This window comes from Perognathus longimembris, chromosome 8 (assembly GCF_023159225.1).
Source record: "Perognathus longimembris pacificus isolate PPM17 chromosome 8, ASM2315922v1, whole genome shotgun sequence".
NCBI lineage: Eukaryota > Metazoa > Chordata > Mammalia > Rodentia > Heteromyidae > Perognathus > Perognathus longimembris.
In genome coordinates this window covers 34,896,763-34,916,303 of record NC_063168.1, presented here as the reverse complement: position 1 = coordinate 34,916,303, position 19,541 = coordinate 34,896,763, and the positions used below count along the sequence as shown (strand labels likewise).

At 44.4% G+C, this 19,541-nt stretch overlaps 1 protein-coding gene across 7 annotated transcripts in view; it reads right to left on the bottom strand.

Moving 5' to 3' along the window:
- Positions 1 to 18,334, bottom strand: part of Bcl11a (BAF chromatin remodeling complex subunit BCL11A) — a 118,949-nt gene extending 100,615 nt beyond the window's left edge. For 5 of the 7 annotated variants that reach the window (XR_007211890.1, XR_007211891.1, XM_048352873.1 and 2 more), the window contains exons 1-2: positions 17,760 to 18,334; positions 10,441 to 10,770 (exon numbers count right to left, since the gene is read on the bottom strand). Coding sequence is in view for 5 of the 7 variants with exons in the window: in XM_048352873.1 (XP_048208830.1) it covers positions 10,441 to 10,770; positions 17,760 to 17,814 (385 nt within the window). In the remaining 2 variants the exon portion in view is untranslated. Of the gene's footprint in view, positions 1 to 10,440; positions 10,771 to 15,403; positions 15,450 to 17,759 lie in introns of those variants that run through there. The other 2 variants (XM_048352874.1, XM_048352875.1) reach the window with 2 other exon arrangements.
- Positions 18,335 to 19,541: the final 1,207 nt, after the last annotated feature.

The window sequence follows — 19,541 nt, the reverse complement described above, 5'->3', positions numbered from 1 at the left end:
TTAGCCTTTGAAGATTAAAGAAGTGCTTAAAATTCAAATGAGCTTTAGCAAATTATCAGTAAGATTCATCCAAAAAGCAAAGGGTTTTTCTTCCTATGATTTCCTCATTTTTTTAATGCAAAATTGTTATATCTTCCAGACTGAGCTTAAACTAAACGTGGAGCTTCTAGTCAAGCCAAAGGGGCTGAGAGACAGACAGAGGCTGCAAACATCGTTATGGACTTTGTTCATAAAACTAAGCCCTTAAGAACCAAACCGATCTCTATACATGGTAATTTATCAAAAACAGCGCAGAGTTTCTCGTAGGCAATGCCACATAGTCCTCCAAGAGCACAGATTAACATGTGTCCCTCCACCCTCTCAGAAAGGTTCCACCCCCCCCCGCCCCCATGTTGCCTTTTTTGTGTAAACATCCACTGTGGTAGAAAAACAGCTTTTTCTTTGGCTTGGAGTGGCATTCATTATGGTAGAAGTTTCGGCTTCCAAAGGGAAGAGAGCTAAGAAAGGAGAGGAATAGAAGAGGAGACAGAGGAGTAAGGTCTGGTTTACTTCTGAGGAATGAAAATCCTGTCCTTTAAGGATTAGTCATCCTGATTTCCCCCATCTGCGCTAGCAGCACTTAATCCAGAAGGATGGGGGTCATCCAGACATCAGTTGACATTCAGAAAGTTGTGGTGTCCACCTACCACCAACAGCCCACCCCAGTTATTAGACAGCATCATGGGAATTTGGATTTCATGCTTCCCAATTACCAGTCTAGAAAAGAATCCTTTGCTTGCATGTGGACACCTTACAAACCTACTGACATTTTAAAGGCTCTAGTAACAGAATTCCCAATGAACCCCTTCTCTTCTCCCACCCCAGCTGAAAATACAAAAGTATATGGAAACCTGCCCCACCTGGCATACAAGTCAGACTGAGAAAGGGCCACGTGCACATGCTGAGCGCTGTACATGAGACCCAAAAGGCTCTCTGCTATAGAGACTTGGTTTGAACTCCTATTGAAAACTATCTCACTAACTTCTCTCTGCCACCCTTCTCCTCTGCAATCCTTACCTCTCAGCCTCAGACTTTTTATAGAGTCCTTCTTACAGGAAATGTAGATGCATCATGAAGTGATTAAGGCGGGGGGAACCCCTCAGGTACTGTCCCTGATACTCCAACTCTCATCCGTGAACCCCACTCAGAACTCTGCCACTTTTTAACATTTATTAGGAAGGATGGGATGCAGAGCCACATGGAACTTGCATCCACAACCATCTGTACCAGCCACAGGTCCACAGTCCTGACCAATTCCGTTTGACACTAATGCTACTCTACATGAGTAGAGTTCAAGGAAGGTTGATATGGGATGTGACAGGGTAAATCAGAATTAGATTAAAAACAAAAATTTAGAAACTGATGCCGCACTGCAAAGCAAATGAGACTTGAAGGCCAAATTTCCCCTAACTGCCTTCAAGTTATTTTTCCCTATTAGAGCATTTGCCTACCATCCCATCCCCCTTCTGGCAATGCCACAGTCACAGAAGAGAGGAGAGTGGAATGCATGTAGGAGGACTATGAATATTCCTCTTTAAATACAATACCTATATACTTAATATATAGCAATTAACTTGTGGTCAGGTGTCTGCAGGCAGCAGGCTGCCTGGAGCAGATAGGAGGGGAGGAGGGCTCAGAGTGAGGGGGGTGGAGGGACAAGCACAAAAAGACAGGTCCAACAACAATGCCTGCTGTCAGCAGCTGAATTATTTTTATACAGGAATTTTTATCTCTATTGTACAAACAAGTACGTGTCTGTGCTGACTTGTTAAGCAATCCACTTGTATGTAGAATAAGATTTTTTTCCTGCTTGCTACCAGTCACACAGTTCCAAGATCAGAAGAAATACATAGTCTTTGAAGCTGCTCAAATGTTTTAGTTAAAAGGACAGCAGTTGTTTTCAAAGATCCAAGAGTATCTTTATCAGAATTAAATTTTTTCTTATTGATTTTTCCTCTTAACATAACAAAAACATTACATGAGAAGGTGACAATTTAATATTAAAATTATTTCAGCCTTTAAATCATTCTTCAGTAGCCAATGTTCACTTTTAAATGTAAAAAGGAATTTTTTTTAATTCTTAAAGGAAGATGCAAGAGGAGGAGAAACTTCTGAGACTTAAATTTTAACATTGGTTAGTGCATTGTTTTAACTTTAAACTCAAAGGATTTGGGGTGGGGTGGGGGTTAAAATGGGCAGTAAACAGTTCATTGTGGGATGCTCCTTAAATATAAATATATTATGAATTTTGGTATGACTTGAGTTGGTAAAGGAAAAGTCTTCAGGTTTTGTTTGGGAATGGAAATGGGGGGTGCTCTTTTGCCCAAAGAGACACTCTTTATTTGAAAGATCAGACTTGGCACACATTGCATTGGTAAGGTAAGAATCCAAGTTACATCTTATTTCCCTAAAAATTAACAGATGTATTTTTCAGAAGCTTTTTTTTTAATGCATCATTACATTTCAAGAAAATGAACAACTGAGGAGTATAAATTTAAATGCCCTGATGCTTACTTAGCAGGAGGCTTCTTTGTATGTTTTAGAAAAGTTCAAAAAGAAAACAGAAAAAGCGGGGCGGGGGGTGGGGGGGAAGGGGGGAAGCCAGCACCTGTGTTCTTTATGAAAGCACCTTTGCATGTTTCACCGTAAGTCCATTCTTTATTTTAATGAGAGTTTTTAATCAGTGGATTTGCCTCTATCTAAAATTGAGATCGAATTGTAGGTGTAATTGTTCAGCACCAATGCTAACAACAGTGAGGATACAAACAAAAACTCATTGTGAGTGACCGAAGGTCCCCAGATATCCCCTTCATCAACATACCTGCTCCAGGTTTCCACTGGGAATTGCCTGGCAGAGAAAATGTACAGTTCTGAATAATGTACTGCCAACCCCACCTGGAAAAGTGTGCAGGGTGCTTTCTTGGGAAGTTTAAACCTTATTGTCTCACTTTTAGGTGAGTATAATTTGTTGTTCAGCACTCTAAGCACTTCATATTTTGTCTATCTAAAGAGATCAAAAGAAAGGAAGCAGAGTGAGCCAGCTGAGGCGGGGCCTACCTCTTGCACACACGTCAAATGCACACAGCTCCTTGCCTTAGAGGAACAACCTGCCCAGGTAAACCTTCCAGCAGCATTGCATCAGATCTGCTTAGATCAGTCTCTAGGGCACACTGAGAGATGAGACACTTTGGTTGCCTGTCTACAAACTTCTAATTTGCCAGTTCTTGGCAGTTTATTTTTCCAAGTGTTTTGTTTCAGGAAATGTGTGTATTTTTCTTTGTAAGTTTTGTGGATTTACCACAACTGGTTCTGACAGCTGTTGATTCTGTTAAATGAACACATTATAAAAATCCACTTTAAAACCTCAAGCAACAGCAGACTCAAAAATATAATGGTAAAATATTTTAATAGAGTTCCAATTGAGATTTAGTTTTTTTAAAAAGTACAAATGAAGGTACAGAAGTCCTTTAAGTCAGCACTACATTTAAACTCTGTGTGTGTGTATGTGTGTGCGCACGGGCACATTTAATGGGGAAAAGGGGGTGTTGCAAATCACCACAAATATTTACACTGTAATCCCTTTGTTCAAATCACATACTTTTAACAGGAAAAGCTGGAACTGTGGCTATTTAAATTTTTAAATATTCAAACACCTGTAATTAACCATATGAAACAAATTATGGCACATTTCTCCATACCAGCGCATACCAAAAAAAAAAAAAAAAAAAAAAAAAACAGAAAAAAAGATCCTAGTGGTGGATAGGAAGGTGGCATGGCAGAGTTGGGAAGAGAACTGAGAGAGAAGGAAACGATGATGTTTTCATTTTACTATAGATCAAAGGAGAACAAGACGGGAATTGTGGTATAGCAAGCATTCTTCCATCGCTGTCTTTCACACTGGGCTATCTAAGTTTATACAATTCCCCAGACTAGCTGCATATTAAGCTTGCTGTGTACAGCTTTATTATGGTGAGGTGGTGGAAGAAGCATTAATATTCCGGCCCCGCATCTGACAGGGCATTTACATGCGCCCATCTGAGCAGCACCTGAGAGCCCCTCCAAGGTGCAGTAACTGTGCTTCTATTGTAAAGGCAAATGAAGCTCACCTATTCCCTGCTGGGATCAGAAGTGACCTCACCACCCCCCACGCCTCAAATCCTTCCCTTGCCAACCTAACTCAATGCCATCGCAGAATGACGAATGAGCTCAGAAATAGACCCCAAGTTACTAACCCTGCTAAGAACAGCAAAAGCCTTTGCAGAAATGTTTTAAAAATGCATAGGGAGTTGCAGCTGGCCGGTAACAAACAGGAAGACAAATTCCAGTGAACCCAATATGGAATATGTTACAATCTAAAACTGATTAGAAATACAGTCTGATGTTCACTAGCTTCCAATTGAGTTTGGCATCAAGCATACAGGCTTTAATAATGCTCACATCTTATTATTATTATTATTATTATTATTATTTTAAATCTGCCTTTAGTCTCTAGGAGCACATATGAGGAGCTAAAGAATTGTTATTCATCAGGTTACATTTCCTGGAAATTAAGTTTGTGACAGAAAATGACTCCAGTAGCAATAATATGGTTCATGCTCAAATTAATTAGGTCATTTTTGTAAAAACTGCGTGGCAAATTACAAAGGTAAATCTACTGGTATTGGCCAGTGCTCCATACACTGGCAGGGAAGGAAGAAGTGGTTTAAGGGTGCTTATTTACCAGGCCAGGAGAAAAGAACAGAGGGGAGAAGGTATAAGGGATAATTTTCTGTTTGTATTACAAATAAAAATATTAGTCATTATTCATTGAATTATACCATCTGAACATATTTCATGAACTTTATTAATGTCCTCCAAATTGACACATAAAATAAAAACCATCTTGATTTGGAATTACAACAAAAGTGGGTCTTAAGTTTAAATCTTTTTTTAAAAAAATCCTTGCAATAACATTGCTGACATAGACATGAACCAAAAGAAATATGAACAAGAGAAAGGTACTAAAGATCCTTGGCGATTAAATCTCATGCTTTAAAAAAAAAAAAAGAAAAAAAGAAAAAGTGGCAAGATGCCAGGCTGGGTCCAGCTTGATGCTAAGTGCTTTTTATTGCACAAAGCTCATACTACTGTGTGTAAAAACAGACTTGGGCTTGGGGTAAATTCTGTCAAATGATTTCTTTGTGCAGTAAAAGATTTGAACAGTCCAACGAAAGTAGATTAAGTTAACATCCAGTGACGCAATCTCAGTGCATCTCCCTAGTTGGGCTTTCTGCTTCGCTGAAATCTAATATTTTCCCCCATAGGAGAGGCAAACTTTTCTTCCTTTACTCACTGAGTAGTGTATGAAGCCACCATCCACCTGAGTTCCTTTATTAAGCACCACCACCAAGAAATCATGAAAATCTAAAGAATGTTTTCTCAGAATCTGCCTGTTGGTGATGTACCACAATTTAGTTCTCCTACATTAGCCAAAGTACATGGAGGCTGCAGTGTGAAATTAATGATTTTCCAGGACTCTAAAATGTGCCATTAATATGCATCTAACTTGTCTCTTCCCTGAGCTGAAGGTGTCTATCCTGACCCTGCCTGACGTTTCTACACCTAGTTGCATTTTCCAGCCCATGGGCAGCTCCACAATTAAATGCCACATTCACTGGGAGAAAGGTGTGCAAAACATATTTCAGATCCTTTAAAGGAAAAGGCACAACCTGCACCACAACAAGGAGTAGAGTGATTTGAGAAATTACAGCACTGTTTTTTTAAGCTTTCACAGAATAAACACAAGAGAATGGGAGGCAAACTTTGTCCCCCCTCTTCTCCTGTTCTTGAAGTGAATACATATTTGTGTTTCCAATAAAAGGCCATTTTTACATTAACTGTCTGTAACAGCAGGAGACAGAAAAACTAACACAATCTCCACATCACACACAGGATGATCTTCATATCACGTGGACCTATTCTCAAAACTATTATTTATAAAAGACTACCAGGAAAAAATGCACAATGCACATTTTCTGTGCACCAAAAGGGTAACATCTGAAGAATTTTGGAATCTTTGGGATTGTCCACATTTTTTATTTTTTCTTTTGGCTTTCCCAAGTAAATTTAGCGGCCATGTGGGCCACTGTGTTTAATTAAGCTTTCAAAAGTCCTCTGACAATGCCAACAATTGTAGGGCACTTCTGCAGCTCAATCATGCAATCACTGTGACAGTTCTATTTACAATTTGTCTTAGAAAGAGTTTCTCTGACATTGTACTTTGACAAAACATCCAAGCTGCCAGTTCACAACCTTTCTCTGTCTTATTTACAAATACAGCTTGTATATAGGACTCCCAGTTTCATGCACATGAGTCTTTGGGTAGTGGCCTCACAAACCTAGGCTCCCTATGAAAATCCCTAGGTATTTACTAGAAAACAATACTCTCTATTCTTTCTACTTCCTGGAGGTAAACAAAATGTTTGCAAATATTAGGTTTCCTTTTGTTTTTATTATTTTGTTGTTTGGGTTTTGTTTTTGGTGTTTCTTTTTTATGGTGATGTTTTCTGATTTTGCTGCCAGGCTGAAAATTCACTTCAGAGATCAGTAGTTTTTATTCCAAGTCACACAAACAAAGAGAAATGAAAAATAAAAAGTCATTAATAATAAGGTACTATAATTTATAGTCTCAGCCACAATTATACCATAAAGTGTACTGATATATCCTCCAGTTCTATCTAAGCTAGAAAAGAATTAGAATGGGTACAAAGATAAATGGCAAATTGATTTCCTAAATTCTAAAAAGCATTAAGGATGTTATACTTAGTTTACCTGCAACATGCTAATGTATTTTCATTTTGAATGAGTATTTCTCCCTTCATGAAAGGATCTGTCTTACATATCATTATCTAGATACCAGCTGTACTGTCTAGGCAAAACCCTTGATATAAATGTCTGTGTTCACGATTTTAAGGAGAAAACAGTAGAACATACCAGCAGCAACAAACTTCACTGCAATCCATAGGATGTGTGGTATTTTCCTCCATTCTCTCCAAATGCTATGATGGGCCAACCCTAATATAGAGATGTTTTGTGTGCAATAAGCCAAACTTCAGATCTGTAGGATAATATTTTTGGCCTTTTCTATAAGAAAAGAACAGTTTTACATTCACTAACCTTTCATGACTATTTCCCCCATCATAAAACATGAGCCTCAAAAACAAGACAAACAAAAACCATATTAAAAGCTCTGCCAGTCAAAAAAGCCTCTCGTATCTGATGGTGGGTATTTGACACACAAGTTGATGACCTGGCCCACATAATGTAAGTTGCTAATGTCTAGTTCAATTAATACTATATCAACGGTTTCCAGGAATCACAATCACACAATACTTTGAATATCTGAACAAATAGAAAAGGCAACCTGGTTGGTATCTGTGGATAGAATATGGGAACACCCCCCCCATTTCATCACCAGTTAAAATGCATCGTCTAAAAAATGTACAGCTTTGGGAGTCAAAATGCATGCCATTTAACTGCAGATCTTAAAGACTCTACCTGATTCTCCTATTTGAAAACTATGAGTTCTAAGCTTTACATATCTTAAGATCTGTCACTGTTTTTTTTTCCTGCTTCCTGACTACAAAATGACAGAGAACTCAAACCCAATTCATATCACTTTAATGAAGCCTTTCCTACCCAGCACATTTAAATGACTCTTTTATGTAGTTGCTAAACATATTCTTCTAGAGATTCATCAATACATCTCTTCCTAATATAGAGCATTGCTTTTCCTTTCCTTTTGTGACACACAATCCAAATTATCTACTGAATGATTACTGTTATTGTTTCCTTCCTTATCATAAAAAAAGACATGCAAGCTTAGAATTGTGGAAATGTCCTTTAGAAAAATGGATGGGCAACGTACAGCTGTCTTTCCCAAACTTTACTTCAGGAGCACCTGAAAGCCAGAGCATCATAATTTATGTATAATGGTAGAATGTTAATTTCACCATAGGAAACTCTTAATTCATTACAGTCGATTATGAGAAGTCATGAGTCTCGTTACTGACATTCGCTTTGAGATGTGGCCACGCTATTTATGTACAGACAAATCCAGGGTGGGAACAGGTGATTAAACACAATGAAAGGAATTAAGACTTTGTAATTATTCATGCATGAAAGTTTTACCTCACCTAGATTGCAACACTTGTGCACCCCTTGAGTATCTAGACACCTTAGATAGCTTTCCATCTCAGGGAAATAATGTAGTACTAGCCCAATACAATGTGTCATATTTGTTCCCCATGCCACTTTTTTTTTTCTGGCTTCTTTAACTCTGCTGTTGTACAGGTTCTTAAAAAAAATAAAGAAATAACAGCGGACTCATTATGACAACCAGGGATTAAGAGCCAATTTCCTTCCCTGCCTATTTTAAGAGAATTCACAAACATTAAAAGTAAAAAGCCTTAACTATTTATAAGGCTTTCCTCAGCCTTCAGATTCCTCCCCTACATACAGAGGCCCAGGTTTGGGATTTGGTTAACCTGAAACTGAATAACCTATTTGGGACCTCAGAAAGAAGTGTGGTTTTAATTCTTTCTTGACAGACACTGTGTTTTGTCTTTTAAACGAGCGGCTCAATATGTAAATACGACGTTACATCACACAAGCGTTACTCCATATTTGGTGATTGAGCAAGGCTTCGGATCTCCAAAGAGGGCAAATCCCCTTCCGCCTGCTCTTGCTTCATTAATCATGCCTTACACTTCTGTTCATTTTCCTTCCAGACACAAGACAGCACATGGAAATGGTCACTGCCATATCCTACTGGGGGCTGGGGAAAGATTTTTTTTTTAAACCTACATGTCACATAAAGTAAATGTGGTAGATTAAAGAAGGAGTGAACGAGCAGCTTCCTTGGTAGCACATTTCTCCATTCACTAAAGGAAAAGTGTGAGTGTTGGCTGCAGAAAACATTTGAGAGAGAGAGAGAAAGAAAGAGAAATGCCACGTTGGGTTGTTGTAATGATCAAATTCTGGAGGGGAAGAGAAATAATATGATACTTAATTCCCTCTGGACCACTGACCTATTATAGTTCAACATCATGGTTAAACTAGATGGGAAAGAAAAGTTCCAGTGACCTCCTCCCGCCCTTATTATATGAACTACCTTTCCTACTACTAAACAACAGTCTACCTTTAGTAGAGTGGGGAGAGGGGGATAGAGACAACGATCCTACAATCCTTTGACAGGTGAGAAGTTCCTGTCACCACAGAATCTACATTCATTTTGTCTAAAGTACCAAATCAAAAATCCTTTGAAGAATCACTATATAGTGTTGTTGTTTATCACTCGGAGCAGGGAATTTAAATCCCTCTGTTAGTCTTTAATTCCTTCTCCCTAGAGCAGCTGCGAACTCACACACCTTGCTAACTTTCTGGTAAAATTAACTGAAGGAGAATGAGAATGAGCTGTTGAACCTGTGAATGTTATTTTGGCAAGGAAATTTTTACGGTGCATTATAGCAGAAACAGTGGAATCTGGACTGGACATTTGTAAGGGTGACATGTGGTTGTGTAAACCACAAACAAAATCAAGATACATCTGTCAAAACCACATCAGAGACAAGAGAGAGCACCGAGAAGCATTTATCATTGAGCTGAGGAGGCAGGCTGCAGGGAGCAGCCGTTCCTGTCAAACCAACCTTTTGAAATTTCCAACATGCCCTTAAACTTTTCGAGTAAGCATGTCTGTGCGCTTCAGCAACTGCCCTCTCTACTCTGGCCTGGCCAGTCGAAAATGGCATCTTAAAGTCAAGGTCACAGTGTCATCCCACCACGGGGCTGTGTTTAATTACAGCCCCATTCGGGCTGACAGCCAATATGGATCCAAGGCTAGCCCTGAAGCTCAGTTAACTCTTTCCACCCCTTCCAAGCCACCCTGGCTGCCCATCCCACTTCAAGGAAGACTGGAGAACTCACTGTGCCTCAAGGAAGGCCCACAGAGACATTCTGAGTAAGTAAGATCATTGGGTGAACTACAAATGCCTATGTGGCCACTTTGCCTCTGATAATGTCCCCAAGGCCAGAAATGGACATTGGGAACTGGATGAGGTGTCGTAAGGTCCAACACTTTCAAAGGAGAAGGCAGGCAGGGGGAAGAAAAAAAATTCAGAATCAGCAGATGGAAAGAAAGGATGTCAGGTGTGTGTACCTAGTCCTCCTACATCTGACTCCATGAGGTGGAAAGTAGTTATTTTCTTCTCTGGACATAAAGCAATAGGAATGATTATTTGAGCATTAAAGGCTGTCATGGACAGTCACTTGGAGAAATACAGAAAGCACTTCACCACTCCTTACAGCACCTCTGAAAATGAAAAGAAAACATGCAAACAGCTTTTCTCCTTGTTTCTCATTTACCTGCTATGTGTTCCTGTTTGGGGCAAATTCCTCTAGATGACGTTGATAAACAATCGTCATCCTCTGGCGTGACCTGGATGCCAACCTCCACAGGATTGGATGCTTTTTTCATCTCGATTGGTGAAGGGGAAGGTGGCTTATCCACAGCTTTTTCTAAACAGAGGCTGCCATTGCATTGTTTCCGTTTGTGCTCGATAAAAATAAGAATGTCCCCCAATGGGAAGTTCATCTGGCACTGCCCACAGGTGAGGAGGTCATGGTCCCCTTCTGGAGCTCCCAACGGGCCGTGGTCCGGTTCATCATCTGTAAGAATGGCTTCAAGAGGTTCGGCTGTGATGAGAGAAACAAAAGCACAGTTATTGGAATGCCAAAAATGAGAGAAAAGGAGGGAAATACATTTTGAGCCCCACCCCACCTCCCCACATTAGATAAAGTATCTGTATCCTTCTCCAGAAAAAGGATACATACAAAATATATAAGAATGTGGAGGTTATCAGCAAGAAAGTAAATTTATCAATGAGGCAAGTCATCACATATTTAAAGAAATCTATCTGACTTGCATAACTGCAGATCATGTGTGAATGCACACACACACACACACACACACACACAATTTTTCCTTTAGAATAAATATGACAGTTAACACAGAGGACATAAAGATACCTTAATATTAGCCACAAGAAAAACTGGCAAACACATGAAATGAATCCAAATTTTTTTCTTTCCTGGACACTAAGTTGCCTATTGTGCCAAAGAATATAAGAGGTGAATAAGCACACACTCCCTTTTGTGTGTGATGTACATATTCATAATGATACAGACATAGCTTCTTAAATCAGAAGGGTACTACATCACACAAAAATGTGCCACACTCACACACCCTATCGTACTAAGAAAAGGACTGCATTCACCTGTAAAACAGGTCTAAATAATCATAACGCAGTAGGATTCACTCTGCCAAAAACCTTTCTGATCTCACACTCAGCAGAGCCACAAAAAAATGAAAGAAATATCAAATTCACTGACAATTCTTCTCAGACACATTAACTAAATGGGATACTTTTGAGTACTTAAGAAAATAAGCCAATTAGTCGTTTTTCTTCATTCTGAAGAAAGGAATGCCTAAAATATTCTAAATATGTTTGTACTTGATGGCATCCATGACAGAAAAATCAGAATGGTCAAGCAAATGCCACATTTCAGAACAAGGCTGCGAAGTCCTTTCTTTAGATTTGAAATACTCCTAACGTTGTCAAAGTTGACTAATTTCCTGAATGAGGCCCAAAATGCTTCATTATGAGACTATTTCTGCACACATAATCACCAATGGATGGTATAACAAGGTAGCCACATCTTTCTTTTCTCTTTGCTTTTTTTTTTTAACTTTTGTGCCAAAATACTCTAACATTTATTTGAACAGCTTCTATAATTTTTTTAACCTTTCAAATGGGGAAAGGAAAGCTAGAAAGTCTCAGGAAACCTTATACTTGCTCTATCCAAAAAAAAATTACAAAATACAAAACACATCAGGATGTTGCCAGTTAATAAAAAGTGAGGCAAAAAAAATGTACAAGTCTTAAACAGTTAATCAGTCTGACCTTCTTTAGCAAGCTGCCAATTTCACATTTAATGAACTTAAAGCCACAGAGAATCAAAAAATAGATTTTAATTTGAGTGTAGAATATTGGAACAGATTTTGATAAAGTGCAAAAATCCAGTGAACTCAGGTTAAATTTATTTCAACCCTACCCAGGCTGAATATTGAGGGGGAAGATCTGGAGTAACTCCCAGATGTGCTGGGTAAAATAATGTTGAGAGAGCCCTGCCTAGCAGCACCTGTGCTCAAGTAGGACATGTCATAATTTCTAGCCTTTGGTACGCCTCCTAATTTAACATAAGGTCATCACAGGAATATGAAGGTTATCTCCCTACTAATAAAGACAGCAAAGTAAGCACTTAATGTTGCTTTGCCCAAGTCCTGACTAAAAGATAAATCTAGACTGCACAAGCATACTTTTCAAATAATGGGAGATGAACGAAAGTGCTTCTGCATTGTGCCTTTATGTCATTTTTTTCCTCCTACATTTGCTTTCATTTTGACCAAGTGAGAAATGGAATTAGGGAAGTCATTCTCCAGAATCCCTCCTATTTGAATTAAGGATCTTAAATACACATTGGCAAATGGAGCTTTTTTGATTGTAGCTTTAACTACAAATTCTGAGGTTTACAGATTGAAGGAAGCAAGGGGGGGAAGCATTCTTTTATTTTATTAAAGTTAAAACATTCTTGAAAATTCTGTTAAGATTCGTTTGGGTTTATTTGTTGTTGCTTCTTTAACTCTGGAGATCTGATATATTTCTGAACGTGGGAACATTATTTAAGAGAAAAAGGAAATATCCTCCTAGGTATCACATAGTTAAAGGTAATTCCGTACAAAACAGACTTGGTTAAAGTCTTCTAAATGTAGTGACTGAACTGATTTACAATCAAAACCAGGAAATGAAGTGGTAATTCACAGGTTGCTGATTACACCTCCACATTTCACCTAATTAATTTTATAGGAGGCAAAGTTCTTGAAAATAACAAGATGATCAAATGTACAGATATAAAACCTGTAACCTCAACATTTTCTACGCTCTTAACGTAAATTATTGCTAATTAACAAGAATTATATCCTAATGTATGAAATATGTTTAACATGAGGCTTCTTGGAAAACATTTGGCTAGTAATGTTCAGAGAAATATCAAAACGTGTTTTTATTATTACTGCTGTCTTATTGAAAATCAAACCAAGTGGGGCACAAAGAAAATATGAAAATACAATTCTCTAGTAGCAGTCTACTGATTTGCATTGACATCTTTTCTCAGTGGCAATCAACATTTCCTTTCTGGGCATAAGATAATTTCTCTGTATTTTAATGCAAATTCCTCTTTCCCTAAAAACATTCCTAACCTCAGCCATTTCATCCCCTCCCTCAATTCAACACCATCCTAATTTGCCCCCACAAAACCATCCTTTCTAAGCTCGGGCCTAACTCTGGCTACAAAGCAGGGAGTCCTCGATTGAAGTGGAAGGGAGTGGACAAATAATGATAATAATTAACCGCGAATTCTCTCTACAAGGGAGGAAGAAACAAAAACTAAAATGCTTCTGCATTCAGCAAAACAGACTGAAATGTCTCAGTGTCCCAGCGGCAGGCTGAGATCTTATTCCTCTCTCTGTAAACAGATGCAAAAGAATCAATTTGAAAATTTTAAAAATCCTTAGAAGAAATGGAAAGGTGCAAGGAAACAAGAGCTGCTGCAGGAGGGGGAAGGGGGGAAAGGAAATGTGGCTTCAAGTTTGCTTTCCAAGTCCTTCTGGATTTTCTTAGCAGGGTAACGCAAAGGGAGGCTAATATACGGAGGGGAAAAGCAAAGAAACAAAAGCAATGCCCAGGGCTACAGCCCCAGGGTCGGGGGCCCTTGCAGGGGAGTGCCTGGTAGAAAGTGAAGTTGGGCGCCAGGACTAGAAGGCACAAAGCAAGAAGCCTCCGGACTGCAGGCTCTGGCGGTGCTTGCTGCAAACACGTGCAGCAGCGGCCTAAGGGCTGGGACTCCCGGGCCCGTGGCGGCGCGTAGCCAGGGGCCATTCTCTACTGCTGCCTCCACGCCCATCCAGTCCAGCCACAGGGTGATGATGGTTTCCTGGGCTATTTGGCCCAGTTTTTATTTAGTTAATGGGGGAAAAAGGAAAATGAGGTTTGGAAAAGTCGGGTGGTGAACCTGGTGCAGTCCTAGTTTCATCACATACACCCCAAGCTCGAGTCTGAAATCCATTCTTGTTGTCCACACACTTTTTTTTTTCTGTTTTGTTTTTACTTTAGTAAAACAGTGCTTTTCACTCCGCAATTCTGGACACCGGGTGTGCGCCAGGCGGCGACCACGATTATTCATTATTAATGACGCTGCTTGCCCGCATCATTATGATGATAACTATTACTATTGTTGTGATTTCAGGCTCCAAGGCAGAGCTGCGAGAGGCGGGGACGGGGAGTTTTGGATTGCCTAGACGCCTGGAAAGCCTGCAGTGGCCGCAGAGATGGGGGGGAGGGGTGGGGGTGGGAGAGGGGGGAGGTGACCGGGTGGAAGTGAACCTAGTGACCAAGTGCTAATTTGCCATATCTCTCTCTTCGACCTTGACCAAAGCCTAGGAGCGCGCACTCTCCTTACCTCCCTACCAAAAGAAAAGAAAGAAAAAAAAGAGCCTGCCCCCAAAAGAAAACAAAAACTGCACCGCGGTCTGCGCCCGGCGCGCCCAGGTCTCCACAGCTCGCGCACTGCCAGTGTCGGCCGCGCACCCAGGCGCTTCTCAGTCGCCCTGGCCAAACGCTTTCTAAAGTCAAAATGAAGAACAAAGACATAAGGGGTTGCTGGGGGGGAGGAATTCTGCCTAACCGTTCGTCCCACCCCACCACCACTCCCTCCCCCCCCCCCCGCAACGCTGGTCCCTCCCAGGACGAGAAACGCCGGGCAGGGATGGGGGGGGGGGGGAGAGAGAGAGAGCTGGTACAGGTTCAAGTTCGCTGAGCTTTCTTGATCTTGTTCTGCCTCCTAGCGACCGAATGGCTCATTCAGCCCAAGTAGCGGGCTGGGGGACAAGGGGGGGGGAGGTTAATCCTGTAAACTGGGAACGTTCCCGCCCCCTCTGCACACCTAGAGAATTAAGGGAGCGACCCCTGTGCCCCCCCCCCCACGCAAAACAAAGCGTGCCCCCTAACCGAGTGTCCGCACCAGGACACGATGGGAGATACTAACCCTCCCAACCTGGAGTATCCTGAAATGGACCAAAGAGGGATGAGAATACGAGAGCAGCTCCAATTACACGCCCCAGTTTGTCCTTTGAACCCCCACTGCATCCTTCCGAAGAGCCCGGCCTTCCCGAGTCCTGCGAAGAACTACTGCCCTTACTTCCCGCCGGTACCTGGCCGGGCTGTAACTTCACACCGCCGTCCGCGCCGCGTCTGCTCCGCATCCGGCGCGGCCGGGGAGTGGGGGGCGGGGGAGAGCGGCGAGGGAGGGATGCGCGGGGGTGGGGAGAGGGAGGGCCCCGCAACGTGCTGGGGCGGGGGAGCTCCCCCAAGTGTGTGACAAGTTCCAGGGCCTAGTGAAAAATTCAGTTCCCAGTGCCCCCCCCGACTTTAAAAATACAGAAGAGAGTATAGGTGGTCCTTTAAACTTGCACCGAAAATTAAAATAAGAGCGCTGAATACGGGGAGGAGGATTTGAAGCAGGCCTTTCCACGCCTCTCCTTCCATGACTCTCAAAGTTTCTTAAGTGTCCAACACCCGCCTTTCCCAGGCGCGCCTCATCTGGAGATAACCACCTAGCCACCACCCATTGGCATGGACTCGCAAGGACCCCTGACCCAGCAAGGCCCAGGATAGTAAGGACAAGAACCCGAGAGTGGGGCGGAGAGTCCTAAAAACTAACGCCCCAAAATGCATACTCGAACACACTTCTACCCCCCTTCGCCCCCCCCCCCCACACCTGGCCTGGCCGGGCTCGGTTCTGGAAGCAGTGGCCAGACAGAGTGCGAGAGGGGGGGGGGGGGAGGAAGCACGTGGTGACCTCCCCGCTATCCCCACCACCGGACAAGAGAAGTCGGAGAAGAACCTGGGGCAGAGTGGAGGGGCGCGCAGAACGCGCTTTTACTGTTGGTTTGCAAAATTAAAAAAGAAAAATGCTTTGCAAAACCGAGTTTTCATGCGGCCGATTTCGCAGTCTGGGAGGTCGAGAAGAGATTTGGGCATTGTACTGGCTGGGGGCTGACACAGACCGCAGGCCGGGCTGGCTCAGAGTTGCAAGCTAGCCTGCCTGCCGCGGTGCCCCGCGGGTGGGCGGCGGGCACGGGGTGGGCGACCCGGGCCAGACTGGGGCGCGGCGAGGCCCAGGAGAGGCCAGGCCGCGGCTACCGCCCGCTCCAGGACTGCCGCGCCGCGCTAGGTCCTCATTCTGTTTGTTGGCAGGAGGCTCCCGCACACGCGGTGCTTGTAAACATTCAGACACGAGATTTTTCCCAATCAAAATCCACTTCCACTTTTTTTGAAAATCTTCCAAAAAATAGTAAGAGGAGGGAGTTCCTCACTCCCTCTCCGCGCCGCGGGCTCTCTGAAGTTTGCAACTGAAGAGGTTTGGGGAAAAGGGTGATTGTCGTTTTTTTCTCGATTAGAGATTGTGAGGTTTTTTTTTGCGGGGGGGGGGGGAAGTCAAAGAAGGAACGCACTGGGAATGGGGGGGAAGGCTGGCGGAGTATTTGGCTACTGTTTAGGGACGGGAAAAATGTACATTCTCTTTCCTTGTTTCATTTTTAATTTTTTTTTTATTTTGCACATCTTCTCGTCGCCTGTAAGATTTGGCCAGGAGGGGAGGGCAGCTGCAAACGCGGCGGCGGCGGCCCGAGTTCCCTCCCTCCCTCTCCCGCGTGCTCCCGGCCGCCTCCTCCCGGGGTCCAAGCTCCAGCCCTGCTGCTGCGGCGGCGGCCGCGGCGGCGGCGGCGCAGGAGGGCCAGCGCGAGGAGCCGGCACAAAAGGCGGCGGGACAAACACCCACCTCGGGCCGGAACAAAAGGCCGCAGCGCCGGCCGCGTCTGCTGTCTTTCCCTGTCACCCGGTTCTCCCCAGTCACGTCAGACCCTCTCCCCACTCAACAGACCCCGGAGCGTCGGGGAGCCCCTTCCACAGCGCCCTTTCGCACTATTGTGGGGATGACTACTTTCTGTAGCGGCTCACTTGATCGTGCGCACGCTGGTGTCCGAAGGGCCAGTCTCACCTCTTTTCTCCCCCAGCAATTGTTTTTTTTTTTTTTTTTTTTTAGTCCTGACTTATCCCCCCCCCCACACACACACTTCCATTTTCCTATGGCGAGTGGAAGCAACCCCCCTTTCCTTCCAGTCCCACCCCCAGTGAGTTATTCGCATCCTTAGCATTGTTCATTATTTTTGCAAAACTAGGGGGGGAAATCATTGCATACCTTTCTGAAAGGAGAAATAAGGCGGCTGGAAGGAGGAAAGAAGGAGGAGTCAATTTTTTGTGGAATTAAATAAAATTAAAAGGTGCGTGCTATCTCAAAAGTGCACACAAGACGGTGGTTTGAGAGGGGATACGGGGCTTTTTTTTCCTCCCCCTTAGTCTCTTTTACCTCGACTCTCAGGGTTTTTTACGTGAAAAAAAATTTAATGCGTGCACACACCCCTCTCTCCCCCTCGCTCTTGCTTCTTTCTCGTCCTGCGCGCTCCCGTGATTATTAATAATTATTATTACTATTATTGGGTTACTTACGCGAGAATTCCCGTTTGCTTAAGTGCTGGGGCTTGCCTTGCTTGCGGCGAGACATGGTGGGCTGCGGGGCGGGCGGGCGGCGGCGGCGGCGGCGGCGGCGGCGGGCGGACGACGGCTCGGTTCACATCGGGAGAGCCGGGTTAGAAAGAAGGAGACTCCAGAGAAAATATCTTCATCAGTGCCTTTTGACATCCAAAATAAATTAGAAATAATACAAAGATGGCGCAGGGAAGATGAATTGTGGGAGAGCCGTCATGGCTTTTTTTAAGCAAAAAAAAAAAAAGAGAGAGAGAGAGAAAAGAGAGAGAGAGGGAGAGAGAGGGAGAGAGAGAGAGAGGGAGAGAGAGAGAGAGATGAAAAAAATGGCAAAAGCCCCCCTGAGCTGCAAGTTCAAGTGCGGACGTGACGTCCCTGCGAACTTGAACGTCAGGAGTCTGGATGGACAGAGACACACAAAACATGGGCAGGGCGAGCAGGAGAGAAGGGGAGGAGGGAAGGGGAAGCTCACACCAATGGACACACATCAGGGGCTGGACATGAAAAAGAGACCAGGACAAGCCAATGGCCAGTGCGGGGCGGGGGAGGTGCGGGGCGGGGGGCTCCGCAGACGCCAGACGCGGCCCCTGGGGGAGGGGCGGGAGGAGGGGAGGGGGCTCCGGGGCCGCCGGCTCACCAGTGGCCGCAGCGAGCGCCGCGGCGATGGCGTGGCCCGGGGAGAAGAAAGGGGCGGCAGGGTGGGAGGGAGGAGGGAGGGGGAGAGCGGGGCGCAAGTCTTGCACCCCGCTCTCCCCCCCACACACACACGCGGTCTCTAAAATGGAAGATTATTTAAAGGCGGGGGGGGGGGGAGCCACAGTGCGGCGGGAGGCTGCTGCCCCGGCCTGGGGGAGCGCGGGCGGAGGGAAGCCAGGTAGAGTTGCCCCGGACACCCTCTCCCGTGTTCACACCCACTTCCCCTCCCCGCCGCCGCGCTGGCTCCCCGCCGGTCGACTCTCGGGGCCCTAGTGAAAGACCCGAGCCCTCGGCCGCGCTCAAGAAACTTTGCCCAAGGAAAGCATAGGAAAGGGGAGGGGGGAAATCACCCGAAGTTGAGAGCTGAACCTCCAAGTTAAGAGCTCCGCGGTGGGCAAGGGGCGTGGGGAGGGAGCGCGTGGCCAAGCGGAATGTAGCCCTAGTTTGGAAGGCTGCGGATCCGGAAGGGCAACGCCGGGGCCTCAGGGAGCCTCGGTGACCCACAGAGTTGGGGGTAGGGGCGCACTGGAGGGGTAGGTTTCGGCCAGACGCGGGAGAACTGGGAGGGCGCCCCCAAGGCTAAACCGAGGACTGGGAGTCTGAGCGCCCGGACAAACGACTGGGTCTAAATGGAACTGGAAGTACCGAGTGTCTAGCTCCCAGGAACCGGAGAGAAGAGAGAGTAGCCGAGAGATTAAAAAACCGTGGAGCGCGAGTCCCGGGAGGGGAGCACCGGGGGCCGGAGCACGAGAGATGCCGAGGCGCCCACCTCTCTCGGGGCTACCAGGACCGGAGGACAAAGAGCGGGGGAGTCCCCGGAGTCCTGGTCTCTGGGAACCTGTTCCCAGCGCTGTAGGAGGTCTCCCAGCCCGGTCTCAGGGAGGGGACACACCCCCTTCCCACTTCAGATCAACTGCCAAAAGCATAAAGGAATGGAAAATAAAATGTTTTCTTACGGAGAGAGCACAACTGTTCCTAATCTGTTGCCCGAGGAAATGGAGAATGAGGAAAGGAGTAAGCAGCGAGGAGGCCATGGGGTGAGGTGACCGC